General features: G+C 41.8%; 2 protein-coding genes across 5 annotated transcripts in view; both read right to left on the bottom strand.

Moving 5' to 3' along the window:
• TARS1 (threonyl-tRNA synthetase 1) overlaps nt 1-18,985 on the bottom strand; it is a 1,036,507-nt gene that overhangs the window by 661,105 nt on the left and 356,417 nt on the right. The gene's annotated exons all lie outside the window — the stretch shown is intronic.
• NPR3 (natriuretic peptide receptor 3) overlaps nt 1,368-18,985 on the bottom strand; it is a 92,849-nt gene continuing 75,231 nt past the window's right edge. For 2 of the 4 annotated variants that reach the window (XM_050793838.1, XM_050793836.1), the window contains exons 4-8: nt 18,293-18,428; nt 12,606-12,700; nt 10,397-10,532; nt 8,522-8,609; nt 1,368-7,191 (exon numbers count right to left, since the gene is read on the bottom strand). In XM_050793838.1, the coding sequence (XP_050649795.1) occupies nt 7,080-7,191; nt 8,522-8,609; nt 10,397-10,532; nt 12,606-12,700; nt 18,293-18,428 (567 nt within the window). In that variant the 3' untranslated portion in view covers nt 1,368-7,079. The remainder of the gene's footprint in view (nt 7,192-8,521; nt 8,610-10,396; nt 10,533-12,605; nt 12,701-18,292; nt 18,429-18,985) is intronic. The other 2 variants (XM_050793839.1, XM_050793837.1) reach the window with 1 other exon arrangement.

The raw sequence follows: 18,985 nt of genomic DNA, 5'->3' as shown, positions 1-18,985 counted from the left end.
CTGCAAAGGGAATTTTTTTCTTGACTCTAGTTTGATGCTAATGGATGGTTTATGAAAGTGCTATTTTTTGATCAGGTGTGGTGGGTTATGCCTATAATCTCAGCACTTTGGGAGGCCAAGGTGGGTGGATCACGAGGTCAGGAGTTTAAGACCAGCCTAACCAACATAGTGAAACCCTATCTCTACTAAAACTACAAAAATTAGCTGGGCATGGTGGCACATGCCTGTAATCCCAGCTACTCAGGAGACTGAGGCAGGAGAATCGCTTGAACCCAGGAGGTGGAGTTGCAGTGAGCTGAGATCTCGCCATTGCACTCCAGTCTGGGCGACAGAGCTAGACTCCATCTCAAAAAAAAAAAAAAAAAAAAGCTATTTTTTTTTAAAGACACACGGCCATTGGTACCTCTCACTATAATAGTTGCTATTTAAGTCAATGCGAGATGCCCCTGATTTAGGGTTAGAGCAAAGCTCTAAATCAATGGTGTTTGGAGCTCCCTAGGGCTTCTTCAGTGGGCACAGCCCAAAGAGCCAGTCATAAGGCACCTTTAGCCCATCATGGATTGTTGGGTATGCATGAAATGAAATTCAGAGGGGACTGGGGAGGTCGGAATAGGGTGGAAAGATTCAAGGAGGCCATGTCTCCCAAAACAGAGATGGAAAAGTCACAATGGAAAAGCCTGTTTTCCAGAGGTTTCCTGTCTCTACCCTTCATTCCTGCCATGCCCCCATGCCCTACCCCACTCCACCCCAAGTCAGCAGAATCTCCTCAAACATTGGGAGTTTGAGTGGCATTCGTGATGTCATCTGGGGACCTCATTGGTGGTGGCAGCAGCAGCAGGATCAGGGAAACATTGCTCCAACCATAAGAATTGCTATGTGTTTCTTGGGCTTAAAATAAATCATGAGTAACTTCCCAGATGGTGAAGCAGCTTTTTACAACCCAGAGGCAACTGGAGATGCTGGAGGCTGGTTAATCTGCTTAGTATGCTGGAACCTGGGGAGGTCTTTAAAGTGACAAAATTGACTTAGGATCTCTTTAAAATGGCAAAGGACTTAATAACATGAGTCGTGAGGTCAACCATGAAGTGCTCTCGAGCTGCAGTGACTCGAGATGATGGTTGTCATTCATGAAGATTTCTTCCCTTACCTGCTGATTCAAAGTTTACCCCCCATTTTAAAATTCTGTCAATTTGCCTTTGCTAGGCAGAAATTCTTGAGTCTTTTCATGGGGATCATTCAAATATTACAATTCATCAGACCCACCTATTGCCCTTTGACTTAAACAAGTCCCAGAAGAACAAAAGCCCTCAAAGAATATGGATATGTGCAGTGTGTGCTGGTTGAATTATAAACAGGAAAAGGTTTCTGTGGGATGTATTTTTTAATGAGAACACATTGTTATACTCTGAGTATGTGGCATTCTTGCTTAATAGAAACATTTACAAGGACACATACACATTTATATCCAAACATCAAATGAAGTAGATATTTCAAATGACCAGTTTGCACAAGAAATAAAATATATTATACAAAACAGGGGTTATATCCACAGTCATTAGTTCTCCTTTTCTACACAAAACAACAATAAATTAAATCACATTATATGCAAATAGTTGTACATTAGAATAATAAACTGTATGTAACTTGTGCAGCTTTTACTTTTACTTTTCTACCAGACTCATGGTAGGTTTGTACTGTTTGGTAGTCCTGTATTTAAATTAACAATGAATAATGTGACCCAGAAAACAGAGGTCGCAGAATTGATGTGTCACAAGGTCTATCCCACGTCCTCTTGGTTTCAATTATCCACCATGCACAGAGAACAAAGCTCAGATTCCCAGGACCCAACGCAAAGGTCTGCAATGAACATGCTCACAGCAACTCCATGCTGTTCAGGGGCTACTTCACTGTCATCTTATAAGACACTGAAGGTTTTCAGATCTTGGCAATCAATAATAAAGAGGACACCTGTTTCCAAATCTGAATTTGCCTCTGTTTTAGCCATCTCTGTCCAACTATTATGCACTGTGACAGCTTTGTTCTCCTAGCAAATAAGAAATATTTTGGTAGCCTATGTTGTGATTTACACTTGGTAAGTGGCCCTTTATTCCTTGTGCATAGAAATTTAGGTCTTTAAACATGAATCGAAGCAATGAAGCATTTTTGCTAACACTTAATTCTGCTTGTTCAAATCTCTCCCCTACATATCATCTCGCACCTGATACATCAGAGAGCTATTATAAAATGGACTTTTACTTGTGAGACTTGACTCCCACTGAAACACTTTCGTTGTGTTTGAAGTAGCTTAAAACATGAACATTAACAGCATCAGCTGGTTTAGAATACTTTGCATTTGGTATGAATTAACATTAGTGGTTAATGAGAAATTTGAACAAACTCCAATCCAGCACCTTTTGGAAGTTATTTTAATCCTGCAGTCTAGCTGTGGGCTATGCCTGCAAGAGACATTTATGGAATCTGCGTGCTGAGCACCAAAGCCAGGCTTGTTAGAGTTTATGCACATCACAGGCTCGAACTTCCCCGAGAGCAAGTGTGGTCAGGTTAGCATAAGGGTTCTGATGAAAAGCCAGCTACATTCTTACAACCAGCACTAGTTTGTCTTTCTTCCCCCGAGGAAGTATGCAGGCCTACTCACAAATTTCTACCTGCATGTGCAAGATGCTAACGCATCCTTGGAGTGACGCTGGATGTGGATGTGGGTGGGGGGCAGAAGGGAGAGTAAAGACAGTGGCAACAGGCAAAGCTACCCTCTCCTATTTCTTTTAGAGGATCAAGCTTCTGATTCTTCTTGCTCAGTATGTCCCACGCTTCTTGCTGAGTATGGCTGTTGAAGGGGGACTAAATTATTGATTATTATTCAGTTCTAAATACAACTGAAGAAGAAGCCGGTCCCTCTGAACATCATCATCTCATTCTCTTTGCTTCCACAATTACCCCTAAAATATATCCTGTGTTTTCAGACAGTTTCCGTTTTTTCCACCGAATAAGAAATTCAGCTCGTTACCAGCTTCCTTATGTAGCCCGAAACCATGGGGTGTGATTAAGTAAAACCCATGAAATGTCCGTAGGTCGAGTGGCCTAATTTGGGCTGACATTTACTCTCATGTCTGCATCCACTCAGGATCTGAGTGCTTTGTGTCCCAAGAAACACAGGTGCTTGTTCCTTCCAGTTTATAAACACTCCCAGTGGCATAACGCTCTATTTGACCTCCCAGAGACTTCCACAAATAGCCAGTGTATACTGGCTTACAAGAAGGTAGCGACACCACTGGAACCTACTTTCTGAATCCATCACTATCTGCATGAGATCTATGCAATGGCCTTCATCTCATTGTTGACTGCATATTTTACACACACACACACCCAAAATCAGCCATAACTAAAATGAAACTGATGCATTTGGGGCAAAGAAGGCACATGTGCCTTGAGTAAATTAATGATTCTAGAAGCCTGTGAATAGAGAGAAGTGAGGGCATTCCAAAGCAAACGTCTTTGAATTTAAGAGAAAGGAGAAAAGGAGGTGTTCTTTTCCCATGCATTTCTCTCTCCCCTCCATTAATCATGGGTTCTGAAGTGTGAAGAATTACAGTAGGGTCTGTAGAACCATGCCTGTGGTTCCAGAGAAGACAAGTTGATGGCTCTTCACAGAAATGTGATGTTTTCAGGGGCCTTCTCATGAAACCTGTGGTCAGTCTTGAGGGAGAGACGGACTCTGTACAGAAAATTCTTTCCAGATAGAAGTGATCTGGAGAACACTTTTATTTCTGAGTCTCCCCCTACCTGCCCCCCTACCCAAAAATCTAAGAAGACAATGATGACCATAAGACACACACTTATTTCCAACACCAAAAAGCATCTATGCATTTTGACCTGTATCAATGTCAGCTGAAGTTTGACTGGATGAGAAAATACTGATAAAGTATCCCTTTTGAAATCTGAACACCCTCGATTTCAGGGTAAAAACTTATAGAATGACTTAAGAACTAAAGCCCTATTTATTTTACTATATGACATGTGACTACTAGTAGAGTATGAATTACTAGTTGTCAGAGATGTTGCTTAGCAGTTAGGAACGTAAATCCCCAAATATAATCATGAGAGATCTGAATTCAGGGTAATCTTGGGCCAAGCACCTACATTTTTAACTAAGGTTTCCAACTTAATGGAATTTTCAAAACTTAACAGAGTTTTTGTAACCCATACGCAGATTTCAAGGAAAAAGTCGTATATGACTGACATGTAAATAAGCAATCTTTTTTATTTTTATTTATTTATTATTTTTTATTTATTTTTTTATTTTTTTGAGAAAGAGTTTCGCTCTGTCGCCCAGGCTGGAGAGCAGTGGCGCGATCTCAGCTCACTGCAAGCTCCGCCTCCCGGGTTACACCATTCTCCTGCCTCAGCCTCCGGAGTAGCTGGGACTACAGGCGCCCGTCACCATGCCCGGCTAATTTTTTGTATTTTTTTTTTAGCAGAGACGGGGTTTCGCCATGTTAGCCAGAATGGTGTCGATCTCCTGACCTCGTGATCTGCCCGCCTCCGCCTCCCAAAGCGCTGGGATTACAGGCATGAGCCACCGCGCCCAGCCAGCAATCTTAACATGAGAATTGATTTTAAATTGGTATGGCATCCAGAAACCTCATGATTTGTTCTGCCATTTTTAGAATACTAAATGCTCACTTGTCTTTAAGAGTTTATCTAGAGCTATCATATTAAGTTTAGGACTATTCCTCTACCTGAAGTTAAAATAGAATATATTTGTTCTAAAAATGTTAGTGTTAATGGGTTGCTATAGAAATTTTAAAAAGGTTAGAAATGTTTATACTCAAAAACTGCAACCAGGTAGATTATTTTTCTCCCGTAATAAGCACATAGACTTGAAATGTGAATTTTTTTTACAAGCACAAGAGAAAATTAGTATCTCTAAAATAAAAAAATAAAATAAAATCATTGAAAAATAAAAATGAGAGAAACAAGCTCTCCAATTCAAGTAACTGAAATGGACACAATTCTTCCTTGCTGTTTCACCTCGGGGAGTCCCAAGCGGTACAATGCTTTGCTTTCCTGCATTTTACTTCTCAAACTCTCTTCCTGCACTAGACCTTCTGGAGGCTGCCCTTCTTGCCTTCTTCTTCCATCCTTTTTGGAATTCGACACTTTTTCCTTTGCATCCAGCATGGAGAACTACAACATAGTTGTTTCCGTTGATTGTACTTAATTCTTTTATCACGCCCTCTTAGCTGCCTCCCAGCTCCCATTTCTTAAACAACAGAAGAGAAATGTGCCTCACACAGAAATCATCTGTTAACTGTGACTCAAGTGGGAGCTTCCCAGGGAAGCACGCACACATGGGCCAGCATCTGGGACAGGCAGCTTGCGCTTACCTTTGCCTGCACTGCTACTTGTGTGAACTACCAGCTTCATCACCACCAAGAGACTGCTCAAATTCTCCTGTTTCCTCCCTAGACATGCCCTTCAATAGATATTAAGATAATTTTTAAACTATTTTTCAGATGCTCAAAATGTTATTGAGGAAAGACCCCAGTTATGTAATTCCAAGATGGTGCACTGACATGACAGCTTCCCATTCCTCCCTCACTGTCTATCTTCTCCATGAAGTATAAGTGAAAGTGGTAACCTGAGTTTAAACTCATGTGCAGACTACTGGGTGCAAAGCAGATAACCAATAAAAACTTACTCAACTTTGTCCAAATTCCCTATCTCCACACCTAACCCACTATTACAGTTATTCATGGATGCCTACAGAGTTCTGTGGAGTTAACTGAAACGGAATAGAGTAGCTATTTAGATTCCCTCTTTTAACCAAAATCATCACTGGGAATTTTGGTAAATGCCACATGTAAAAGTTTTAAATTTGTCATTTCTGTACTTGCTGTCAAGTTGTAACTCTCAACAAAGTTGTTCTTGAGGGAAAAGGGCTATCTCCCTTTATAAAACTCTGTTTAATTCTAATAACTTTTTACTCTTGATCTTGAAACTCATCATTTGGCCAGAACTGGAAGGAGTATCACCGTAAAATAACTTGCATTTAAAACAGTTAAACAGTAAAAATGCAAAAGAGTTAAAATTTTGATATATTCCTGTAGAGTTTGAAATCTGAATACATTTCCACATCTCTGTAATTAAAGCAGAAATTAGCATTTGGCTGTGCCCAAGGGAAAGAGGGAAACAGGGAGAAAAAGAGAAGCATTTTTTATCATTATTGGTTTGTTGTACACTTCACCCATGCTTTTAAAATGTAAGCAACATTTAACCTTCAAAATGAAAAAAAAAAAAAAAGATAAATTTTTCTAATGCCAAAATATAAGATTAAAATACTTGTAAAATAAAATGTTAGTGTGAAATGGGACTTTTTTTTTTTACATCAAAAAGGAAACATTTTAGACTTGCTTTTCTTCTGTAAATCCTCCCATCTCACTAATATTTACAACAATCCAGAGTAGCATTTATGAGACACTGAAAAAGGGAGGAAATCCTTTTTCAAGATATGAAGTCAGAACCTGAATGTAGACGTCGGACATAGAAGTCCTCAACCACAAACCTGTCCTCCAGCTCTAGAGGGAGTAAGGCTGTATTACCAACCTTGAGATTTTTCATTACATTTTCCCCTTATTGGGTGTTAAATTCTTTCCAAGAATGTTCTACTTGTAAAAATAATTTTATTCTAGCTATGAAACATTTCATTTAAGAAAACCACATTTTATATCCTTGTGTGAAATGCTGCCAAAAGCCATCAAGATATGGAGACATCAGATTTTAAAAACATAAATCTAATCATATGCCCTTGAAACAGTATGAACATTTAACAGAGTGACATGATATCATTATTACATTTGTTTGTCATGAGATGAAAGGCCTGGAGGCAGATGGTGATTAACAATAGTTCCTGAGCTTCTAAAGAAATTTTAAAATGAAATGACTAACTGCTTAAAATAATGAATTCTTCAAGAACGCCCCTTCTGTTTCATTGATGTCTTTCATCCCATCTATCTCCTTAAAGAATCTCAGGCAGAAAAAAAAAAAGCGGGGGGCTTCTTTTAAGCCACTGAAAAATGGGATCTGATGGAATCTTCCCGTAATTCCCGATGTTTTCCAAGGTTACTTTCTTCTTGCTGGTTTCGCCTCTCAATGGTTATTCTGTATTTCTTCCTGGGTAAAGGGAAAGTGAATGTCGTAATAAAACTTGCTACAAAATACCACGGTTTCTCTTACAAAGAGTGCCCTCAAGGGACATCTGGGTTTGAGTTGATAAATGAGAAGTGACAGAACATGAAACCCTGGTCAGAGATTAAAGTAGTGTGCCCCCAGGCGTGATGCCCTTATTCAAGAGAGAAAATTGGCATGCTTTTCCAAATACCACAGAACAAGCCTTCCCCTTCTTCCCTGGGTGCCTTGGGGGTTAGGTCTTGTCTATTCCGCTACAGAAGTTCTCCCTGACTCCCAGGATATGCCCTAGATAAAAATCAAATTACGGGTAGTGTGGCCAAAGGAACAGGAATACAATGTTCCCACAAAGGGTCACATACGCCTAGTTACAATCCCATGCAGAAATAAAGAAACCTTGCTCTAATGACTTACGAAAAAAACACAAACTCAACCACCAAAGATTACAAAGGAATGGACCACCCTTACGGGGCAGAATGATCGGTACCTTGAACACACATATATTACTACAATTTTGCAAGCCTTGGAGCTTAACCACAGTGGCAGATGAGGATGTGGGCTCTCCAGATACTGAGCACAGATCAGCCTGACAGCATGGGCTATGCAAAGCTCCCTCCTCCTCTTTAAGGTGAGCCCCGGCACCTAATTCTGAATTGGAGAAAGCCTGAGAAGGGAGAAGTTTATTTCCCCCTTTATCCAGATTCCCTCCCCAACTGCTTCACTTGGTGGGTGGTAGGAATTCTTGTCAGAATATCTGTGATCAAAGGGTTGGACACAGTGGCTCACACCTGTAATCCCAGCACTTTGGGAGGCCAAGGTGGATGAATCACTTGAGGTCAGGAGTTCAAGACCAGCCTAGTCAACCCATCTCCACTAAAACTACAAAAAATTAGCCAGCCAAGGTGGCCTGCACCTGTAGTCCCAACTACTCGTGAGGCTGAGGCAGGAGAATTGCTTGAACCCAGGAGGTGGAGGTTGCAGTGAACAGAGATCGTGCCACTGCACTCCAGCCTGGGTAACAGAACAAGTGAGACTCCGTCTCAAAAAAATAAAAAATAAAAACCTGCGATCAAAGGGCAGCAGCAGCTCTCTGTCCCACAGTGAGATGTAACTGAAACCCATGACCCCAGCACCCAGTATGCTAAACCACTGACCACCAAACCTAGAGTCACACCAAAAGAATGGCTGAGATTTTTTAACCACTGTGCTTCCTGGGTGAAAGGAGGATGTGGACAAGTCACAAAGAGAATCAAGCAAAAACAAATGACAAAGACAGTAGAAGAGAGTGAATTGTACCTTTACAAATGGTCCTCACCTGAAAAAGTAGAAGGCCATTAGCAAGCCAGCTCCTAGTAAGGCCCCCACAACAATTCCTGTCACCGCCGATTCTTCTAGGCCACCTGCTTGAAAAAGAAGCATAGATAACCAGGGTTCATTTTGAGATACAGTTAGAAATGCCTCGAGTTTCATTCATTGCAAGATGTCCCTCGATTTCCCACTGGAGGCAACTTTTCCTTTTTCAGAAATATTTTCTAAGGGACAGTACACTTGTGTTTTGTTTTATGTTTTGGTTTGTTTTTGCCTAGTGCAAAGCTTAAGAACCATTTGAGAAAGTGCTAGATAAACAAGCACACTATTAAGAGTGTGGACACAATGAGAACAGAAGAAAATTCAAGAATCAGAGGAAAACTGGAAGTGAAGAATTCAGATATAGCCACTCTCTTTTGAGTTTAAAGTCAAAGAATTGGGAGGCCAAGGTGGGTGGATCACCTGAGGTCAGAAGTTAGAAACCAGCCTGGTCAACATGGTGAAACCCCATCTCTACTAAAAATACAAAAATTAGCTGAGTGTGGTGGCAGGCACCTGTAATCCCAGCTACTCAGGAGGCTGAGGCAGGAGAATCACTTGAACCTGGAAGGTGGAGATTGCAACGTGCCGAGATTGCACCACTGCACACCAGCCTGGGTGACAGAGCAAGGCTCCATCTCAAAAATAAATAAATAAATAAATAAATAAAGTCAAAGAAGACAACCAGATGGACCAGGGCACTGACCCAGGGCTTCTTATTTTTCACAGATGGATGGTGACACTTCAAAGTGCTAGAGGATTTGATGAAAAATTCATTGAGTCAATGTTCTGTTTTTAGATGTTCTCTCACCAAAGCCAAAGTTTCATGTCAAAATGTCCTACATAGCTTTGTGAAAATGTGGATAACACTTTGAAACAATCAAGTTCAGTGGTGTCCTAGTTATAGAAAAATGATAAATAGCTAGCTTGTATCTAGAGTTTAGTATGCAGCCTTTGATGCGTCATCTTGTGTAATCCTCAAAACAGTCCTAAGCTTTGGGCACTTTTCTTTCTCTTTACACATTGGAAAACTGCTTAAAAAGCTGAAGGAACACTCCTAGGGTCACAAAACCAGCAAGTAACAACAGTGAGATTTCAAATACAGGCCCAATCTCCCCAGTGTGTTCTTAACACACTTCCTCCTTAATTCCTTCCCGTAATTATTGCATAGACATAAATACCTAACAGTTTAAAAGATGCTTTCAAAAGCACACATATATTAGCCTAAAATGATCAACTGGCCTCCTGAAAGACCTATATTCACTTTGTTCTCCCTCCCTACCTTATTCTCTAAAACAATGATTTCTAACAACTTTCCTATTTGTAAGCTACTTATGAGGACATCCACTTGCTTCTCTACTTGTATACAAAACTGCTCATAAGTAATACATCTTACACTTATTTGCCAATGTGTAAATGTTCAGATGTTTAAGGGATGTTATCTCTTTGGTTCTGAGGAGCTAGAAAGTAACCACAAACTTGGAAAATCAGAACGAGACTTGCTATGAGAGATGAATAAGCAAGTGATATTTACTAATTGATATTTTGATTTTCTCTAAAAGTGGAAACATGGCCTAGCCAAGAGATGATAGTAAGAGATGTAAAAATAGGGAGAAACATTCTACCATTGTGGAAGAGAAGGCTGGAAGGGAAACAAGACCTGAATGCCTCTGCTAAAGGCAAGATGCCAGTTTGTGAACTGTTCCCTCTGATGTTTTACCACATCAGAGAAAGAAATGTAAACTTCCAAAATGTAAGCCCTAGAAACACTTGGGTTTTAAATTTACATTACGCTGAGGTTAGAGGTGATGACATACATAGCAAATTAAGTCTCTAGACTTACATGATTTGCAGGGAGAGCTGTTTGTGTGCTCAACAATTCGGTTTTCGTCTATTCTCAGTTTTAAAGGGCCCCAAGGATATTTGACGTTCGGCCGCATTTCAAAACGACCTTCTTTTCCAAAGTAATCACCAATAACCTATATAGAGGCAAAAAAACAAATAGCCGAAAGGTCAAAGGAGGCACAAAGCTCGCAGTCTTCCACAGCTATTCCCCAAAATGCACAGCCTGATCTAAACTGGCTGCCTCTGGGCATTTCATCAAATCACCGTCTCCAGGGCAAGGACAGCAAGTGCTTCAGAAAAGCGCGGTACATTGGGCAGGTTCCTCGGTTGTCCACACTGATGGTCATTGTGTGTTCTGGGGACTTTATAAGTCAAGATTTGAAGTCACTAATGGTGCTCTCAAGAGGGCATTAAGAGCGGTCGTGCCAGAGCAGAAGAAGGTGGGAAGTGTTGAGAGTGGTGCCCCCGGACCCTGCCCTCACTGAAGGCCCAGCCCTGTCAGCGCTGCCCCTAGGATTCTTCAGTCACTACCACCTAGTGGAAAGGAATAATCCTGGAATTCCTGGCTTTTGCTTTGTTCATCGGACAGGGCACTGTCCCACCCACCTGTCCCGGAGCAGCCCACCCCTTCAGCCAATTGTAACGCCCAAGTTACTTTCAGGGACATGTGAAGGACAGCCAGGGTCCACTGTATACCCGATTTAAGCGTATGACAGGTACCCAGCCTCACAGCCCTCAATTGTTCAACATATAATGAAAGAGCGTCTTTCAGGAACCTCCTGTTTGACCACTTCCGGTTGCCAGACTTCCTTCAAGAGTTGCACTCTCCTCTCTGATGAATCCACCCTATGTGCACCCCCATTTCCAGGCTGAATTCTCTTTCTCTTAGTTGGCTCCTCTGGCCCCTGGAAAATCGCTATTCTGTTATGGTTTGATTCCATGGTTATCCCTCAGTTTCTGGTTAAAACGATTGTTTGATCAGTTCCCCAAGCCCCACTCTAGAAGTGCCTTCCCACCCAGGTTCTCGGGAGTCATTGCTCTTTTGTCTGAAAACAAGCATATGGCTCCCGAGTGGCTGGGGACATCTCCTCCCCTTCTCTTGACCGAGGTGCAGCAGGTTCTCACAGGCCACGTCAGGTCTAGAGGAAGCCTAGATCGCCACCAAAATGTAACAATCGCTGGCGTGTACTGGGCACTTGCCAACGGCTTTATACACCTTCACCCCTGCAACCTCACAATGGACTCTGATGAACTGTCGCTACCCACCTTTCCCGGGGGGGGGAACCAGGAATACAGATGAGACACAGACCACTCAGTGGGCAAAAAAATCATTCATTAAACGTAGCGAGGGTGACTCCTGCTGCTTCAGAACTTCCCACAAGAGCCAGGCATCTATTAGGTTGGTGCAAAAGTAATTGAGGTTTTGGCCATTAAAACTAAATAATTAAAAATAATGGCAAAAGCCGCATTACTTTTGCACCAACCTGATACATACAAAGAGGAAAACAGCAAGTCCCATATGCCAGGTCCCATGAAGGGCACCGGAGCGATGACCCTGGGAGCCAGCGATCAAGGAAACCGAGGAAGTGGCATTCTTTGCTGAAGCACTGCATATTTGTATAATTGTATATGTATATTTGTAATTTAAAATGTAGATAGTACTTTTCTAGGTTTCATTTGACCTGTCCCCATAACAGTAATCATGTGACATCAGCCAGGAAGACATGATGATTTCCATGTTACAGATGAGGAAACTGAGGCAGAGTTCACACTCCCAAGCACAGAAGACTCATCTTTGTGTCCGGGGCACTCTTTTCTCTTCACGATATTATCCTGAAACTACATCATCTTTGGAAACGTGAACACACGTTGAGTTTGCAACCACCCACCCTCCCACTCCGCCAGAAAACTCAAATCTTAAGGGAGGAAACTTAGTTTCACTTTACTGATTTCACCCCAACACCCTCATCCATAAGACTAAGGTGTGATTCTTCGCCACTTGAAGGGTAGGATTTCCTCACTTAGAATAAACATGAAACCATTTCCTGAAGTCTTCCTTGATACCCTCAATCAAAAGTTGAGGTTTTTCAACTCATTTTTATTTGGAAGCTGCATTGGAGACAGCTCTTTGGCCACCAGAACAAATGCATTCCTCAGAGTCCCCACGGGCAGAAGGAGCAACTGGTACAGAGGTCTCACGTGCTCACCTCCTGGGTGCCCGCCTCCACATCAGTCATGGCAATCACAGAGAAATCCCCATATCGGTCTCCATTGGCATCTATGGACACCTGCCCGGCGATACCTACAGGACCAGAAGCGAAGAACTCAACGTTGGTTACTTAAAATACCTCTGTCTGCCAACAAAAACAAGAGAATGAATTGGCAGGATTTTTTAAACAAGCTCATGCCACAGGGAATCTCATCAGACTCTGAGCATTTTTGTTGGCATTTTGGAAAGACATTGTAATTTCATCTGCGTCTGCATTCCTAAATTCTTAACATTTCTCCATTTAAAAATGAAAAGAAAAAGAAATAAATGATCTTCTTTGGGGAATATGTTTGAAAAAAAGATTAAGGCTAATCCTGAAAGCAGCGTGCTTATCCCAGAGTTTTGTATTAATTTTTTTTTTTATTGCAGAGTTAGAAGTGGAGGTAGGGTACATTTATAGATTTGCCATGGGTTTGCGTTATCATTGGACGAACATTATAAAAGAAAAATCATTCCAGGGCCAGGACTCAGTGAATGTGCTTTTTTCCAGGCTGCTTTAATACACAGGAGAGCAGCGGGCCTGCTTTGTGGGTCACCGGGGCCAATAGCTAAGAAAAGCTATTCTTCTTTATCCCGGTTGAGTTCTCCGCTGATTGTTTATCCAAACATTCTCTGGACGCTTAGTACTGAATTAGTGCTGCAGCTGAGGCAAAGATGAATTGAACACATTCTCTGCTCTAGAGAGGGGCAGCCTGGACTGGGGATTTAGCTTGTTCACACCAGAATCTAACCACTTGCTTTCAAATACCAGTTTCTACATTTACATAGCTCCATGACTTTGGACAAGGAACTTAGCTCTCTAAGCCTCAGTCTCCACAACTGTAAAATGGGCATAATAGTACCTCCCTACCAAGCAGCCATGGAGAAGATTAAATGACATAAAACAAATGAAGCACTTTCAGCACATTTAAGGGATGTTAATTGTTTTCACCTACTGTCATTATTACTATCACTGTTATTACTACTATTTATTTTATAATTACTCTTGGTAGAGAAGACCTGACTGTGCCCACATCACTCAGAGGAGGAGCCAGCACATCAAGCTGGAGAATCAGGGAGGACTCAGTGAAAGAGCAGGAATTTCATAGGGATGTTGGAGGAAGTCTGAGATTGGGCAAGCAGTAATCAAGAAGTGGAAGAGAGGCTGAAAGGCTGGCCTAGGTGTGTCTACCAAGGCACAGAGGCCCAAAGAGACCAGAGGAATTGTGAGATTTCTGGGAAGATGGCCCATGTGGAAAAAGGGAGTCAGTGACATATAAGGCTGGAACCGGGTGGCCACAGAATGGAGGGCCTTGGGTATCCACTTGCTTTGGCCTATAATGGTGGCTCAGAGCAGCTAATCAATAAAACAAATATATGTTATTGGCTGATATTAAATATGTCTGTGTCATAATTCTCATTCACTGAATAAGAGATTGCATACATCAGCCCCATTTTTATTAACTAAAGTTATTTCCTTTTCATCTGGGGAGAGTTTGGTGTAATTCTTAATTGGCCTTTCTATTGATTTGGTTCTCTGATTTGGTTCTCTCTGGAAGTACTGACTCCTCTAGTAAAATGAATGTCTGGGAAAAAGGATCCCAAGGGAAAGTTCCATCCTCTAGTGTGGCTTGGAGAGGGCAGGTATTTAGGTTTACTGTCCTTTGGGTTGTGGTTTGAAGGCCCACTGATTTTTCCAGACTTTGGTCTACTTTACCAGAAACAGAATGGAAGCTAGCATTCACTTTGATTTTTTTGTCTTCTTAATATAGACTGGTTACAAAGGGTACACCTACCATAAACTTGTGTATCCTTGAGAGCCTATAAAACTCTTAAGTGATAAATAGGCTTAAAATATATAGCTATTTGCCATCCAAAACCATTTGTCATTCTGTTGAGAGGTGTTTGTGATGTTGTGTCCTGCTAAGTATTTTGCAGAGCATTTTATAAGATGAGGTGGCCCTAGTAATTTAAGACCTATTGTACCTTTAAGCTATTGCAATTCTGCCAAGAAATGGGGTGAGAATCCTCAGGGTGGCCAATTAGCAAAGTGAGACTTCACCTGAGAGTATCGTACATAAGGTGAGATTGTCAGGCTTACAGCAGAATTTTCCTGTACATAAGTAATGAGACTTTCCACCCCATTTCTATTTGGCTGTAGTGGAGCTCAAAGTTTAAGCCACAGTCCTATTTACCTTGTCACTCTGACCTCTCACACAGAGGAAATCCAGCTTCTTCCCAGGCCATTTATTGAAATGAGAGTTGATCACAGGTTTCATGGCAATAAAAGCCAAATTTGTCAAATCACAGCCAGAGTATTTTTCCCTTGACAACTTAATGGTCACCGAATGGTGACCAATAAAGTTAAAATTGTTTTTAATTTTAGGAAGGTTTGGGTTTTTCTTCATACAGATACCTTAGAGTTCTTTTTAGGCCTACCCTCAGATGGACCATTGTTTAGCAAATAAAATGGGCTCTCCAAGCAATTCAAGCCAAAAACTTACCTTGGCCTCAATTATCTTTACATTTGACCAAATGAGATTCTAATTGTAGATTGAACTGCACAGTTGGTTGTTTCAGGACTCATTTCATATTGCCTGTGTAGAACTGGCCTTAGAATACAGACATCAAGATAGCCTATGGGAAAACTGAGCCCATGCCCTGGCTCTAACCAAAATACATTCCAGCCATCATGGGCACCTACCCTCCCCTTCACACCCTCCCTCAGTGGCGCCCTCCAGCATCCCCCAACTCTGGCTCCTGTCCCTCTGTCAGAAGACCAAGAACAAATGACCACACCACGTGGTGAGTAATAGCTAAGAATGGGATGTGGCCGACCAAGGTCGTGTCCACAGATGCCAGGTTCTCAGTGTATTGTGCAAAACTTCTGGGAAATTTGGCTCTGTCCTAATATGCCCCCAGAATTATCCTGTTGGATTCCAGCTCCTCAACTGAAGCAGTCAGAGGTAAAATAAGATAATCCCGGAGGTGTATTCACCCATGAACTACAATCTGTCTAATGCTAAGGGAGATGTCACTCTGGTTTTGAGTAAGACATGGCTTCCACTAGAGAGAAATGAAATCTGCCAATTGCCACCATAGAAACTGCCCAGACAACTCTAGATGGAGCTCAACCTCTCCCTACTGTCCTGTCCTGCCCTTTCTAAGAACTGAGGACAAACCGAGGGACAGAAGTCCCAACTGAAAAAAAAATGTGCCTCAAATCTAAACTTGGCAGTATTTGCTCCTGCCATTGAAAAATGTCACTAGTGTGATTACAAATAGATATAGGCATACCCCAGTGCATTACAGGGCTCAAAGGAAGAGCAAGCACTATGTAAAACTGAAAGAGCTCTTGTCAGTCATTAACTAGACCAACCTCCTTATCACACAGGTGAAGAAAGAGAAGCTCAGAGGACAAGGTTACTAGTTAGTGGCTAGGATGCACTGAACCCTGGTTCAGCGATTTGTACTTTATGTACCGGGTTGTCAAGTGATACCCATAAGCGTATCTACTTTATTTCCCACATAGCAGCCATAAGGACCCCTTTTAACACACAAGGCAGATCGTGTCACTCAAAAGCCTCAGGTGACTTTCTGTCTCACCCAGGTGGAGCCCAAAGACCTCAGCAAGGCTTGCAGGTCCGCATGATCTGACCCCATTACCTCTCAGGCTTTGGCACCTATCACACTGCCTGTCACACTTGGTGTCAGCCACATTAGCCATCTTGCTCTCTCTGGGAACACTCCATAGTCTCCCACATGCACTCAGGATCTCCACGTTTACCACTCCCTCTGGAATGCTCTCTCCTAAACAGCTACAGAGCTTCCCTCACTTCCCTTGGGTCTCTACTCAACTTCACTCTCACAGAGACCTTCCCTGACCACTCTAAACTAGCAGTCCCACTCCTCCTTGCCTGGCATTTTCTAGCTCCCTATCCTACCTTATTTTATAGCTCTGAAAGGTATACTGTATTCATTGTTTGTTGCCTGTTCCCCCCACTGGCATGTAAGCTCAACTGATTGCATGAAATGTCTTTAGTTCACTGCTGAATCCTCAGCACCTTGAACAGCACCTGGTACATAGTAGGTGCTCAATGAACATTTGTTGAATGAATAAATGAATATAGAGTTGATATCTGCAAGGCTCCAGTAATGAGGTCACTTCCATATTGAGTTTCATGTTCATTTTCTTTGAGTGTTGGCGAGGTGAGAGGAAACTAGCACTCTTAAATACACTGTTAGCAAGAATATAGATTAGCAGAACTTTCTGGAAGCTTTTTGGCAATTTCTAATGCACTTTAAAAAGCACCAACATACTTTTGGACCCAGAAATCCCACAAGTAGGAATGTTCCCTGTTGGAAGGACTCACAAAAATTCTTCAAGATGTGCAAGAGGCTTGTGACAGCATATTGCATAATAGCAAAAATTGTAAACAACTTTACAAGTGTCCATCAATAGGAGATTGGTTAAAGAAATTCCTGTACAGCCATACAGTAGAAAAATATGTAACTGTCATTTAAAAATGTGTTGGATCAGTGAGTTCTCATATGGAAAATTCTTTAACTTGACATACAAGTAAAACACCTAAGATGAAAAATAGCATTCATACTATGACCCCTTTCATGCAAATTTTAAGATAAGATATACAAATGCATATGTGCTGGCAGAAGACTTAAAATATTTGTAGACAGAATCATAGGAAATCGTTAATAGTGATTCACAGTGGGGAGAGGGGACTAGGTTGGGAAGGAAAGCTTTCACCTCTCAATTTGCACATTTTTGTACTGTTTAAATTTCCTAGCCAAGCATAGTCTTATCTTGTACTATTTTTCAGTGCCAACAGAGGTTGCTTGAGATGAGATTATGGGCCATTTTTTGTTGTTTTCCTATACTTCCCTGTTATTAAGAAAGCTGGGGAGGCCAAGGCGAGTGGATCACCTGAGGTCAGGAGTTTGAGATCAACCTGGCCAATATGGTAAAACCCTGTCTCTACTAAAAAATACAAAAATTATCCAGGTGTGGTGGTGAGTGCCTGTAAACCCAGCTACTCAGGACGCTGAGGCAGGACAACCATTTAAAACTAGTAGGCGGAGGTTGCAGTGAGCCGAGATCGTGCCACTGAACTCCAGCCTGGGCAACAAGAGCAAAAACTCCATCTCAAAAAAAACGAAAAACAAAAACCAAAAAAACACAGGGCTCGACTGGACCTGCTAATCATCTCAAACCACCAGGTTTAACTGTGACAGTTAATGTTTTCTGCGTTTCACAAAAAACCAACATAGTCTGAACACATGAATGTATATCTGGGATTAATACTGGTTTTAAAATCATCATAAAACTCTTCACAAACTGATTGTCCTGTCATGCATGAGGCTTGTGTTCAATGCAATATTAAGAAGCATAGAGCTGTTACCTAAATAATCAGGAGACAAGGCCTTTCCTCTTTCAGTGGGGCTTTTTCAAAGCGCTTTCACATGTATTAACTCATTTAATTGGCACAACAAGCCTATGAGATGGGCCGCTTTATAGGTGAGAAAAGCAAGAAGCTGGAAAGGCCTCACAGCTGCAACTGTGAAAACCAGAACCAGAAAATCAGCAGCTCAATTGGCCCCATGTCATTGCCTTATAGATGGAATCCCTACCTTCAAATGTTCTGTTCCAAGTCTGCTGTATAATTTTCCCTCCATCCTTTTTGCTGTAACCAGCTCTGAGTACTTCATGTAGAGCCAAGACGTAGAGGAGGATGGCATCGTGGAATCCTTCAACAAACATGTTAACCTGAAAAGAAAACCCCAGATGCGTGAGCCAAACACCACATGACTCATGTCAGGAATAAGATGAGCAATCCAAAGGGTTAACAAGCTAGACTTGCGGTCTGTTAGCCATGGCAGAGGTGGGCAGAAGGGGCACTAACAAGAATCATGCCATGACTTTCCTGGCATGGCTCAGAGGGGAAGGCCCTTCCCCAGTTGGGGAATTTGGAAAGCCTATTACAGAAGTTAAGAAAACTGTACCTGTTAACCAGGTCAAGAATTTCAAGTGTGCCCACCTTTGCCAACGGTCCCTTTTGGACAAGTCCCCTCCTCCTTCCCCACATCTGCCTCTATCTCAAGCTTATGTGAGTTCAGCCTCCCCTTTGAGGTCTTCTCCATCTTCAACAGCCCCATGATCTCTTCATGCTCTGAATGTGGAGCATAACGAAAGAACAGTAGAGATCCATTCGTTTATATTTAACAACTGTTGATACCTACTAGAGTGCTGGTGCTATGAGTGCAAAGAAGAGTAGATGCTGTAACTTCTGCCTGTCTGCCTAGCATTTGTGTCCTCTCTCCCAT

The sequence above is a fragment of the Macaca thibetana genome, chromosome 6 (assembly GCF_024542745.1).
Source record: "Macaca thibetana thibetana isolate TM-01 chromosome 6, ASM2454274v1, whole genome shotgun sequence".
Taxonomy (NCBI): domain Eukaryota; kingdom Metazoa; phylum Chordata; class Mammalia; order Primates; family Cercopithecidae; genus Macaca; species Macaca thibetana.
Note: the sequence above shows the minus strand (reverse complement) of the source record. Positions and strands in the feature narration are given on the sequence as shown.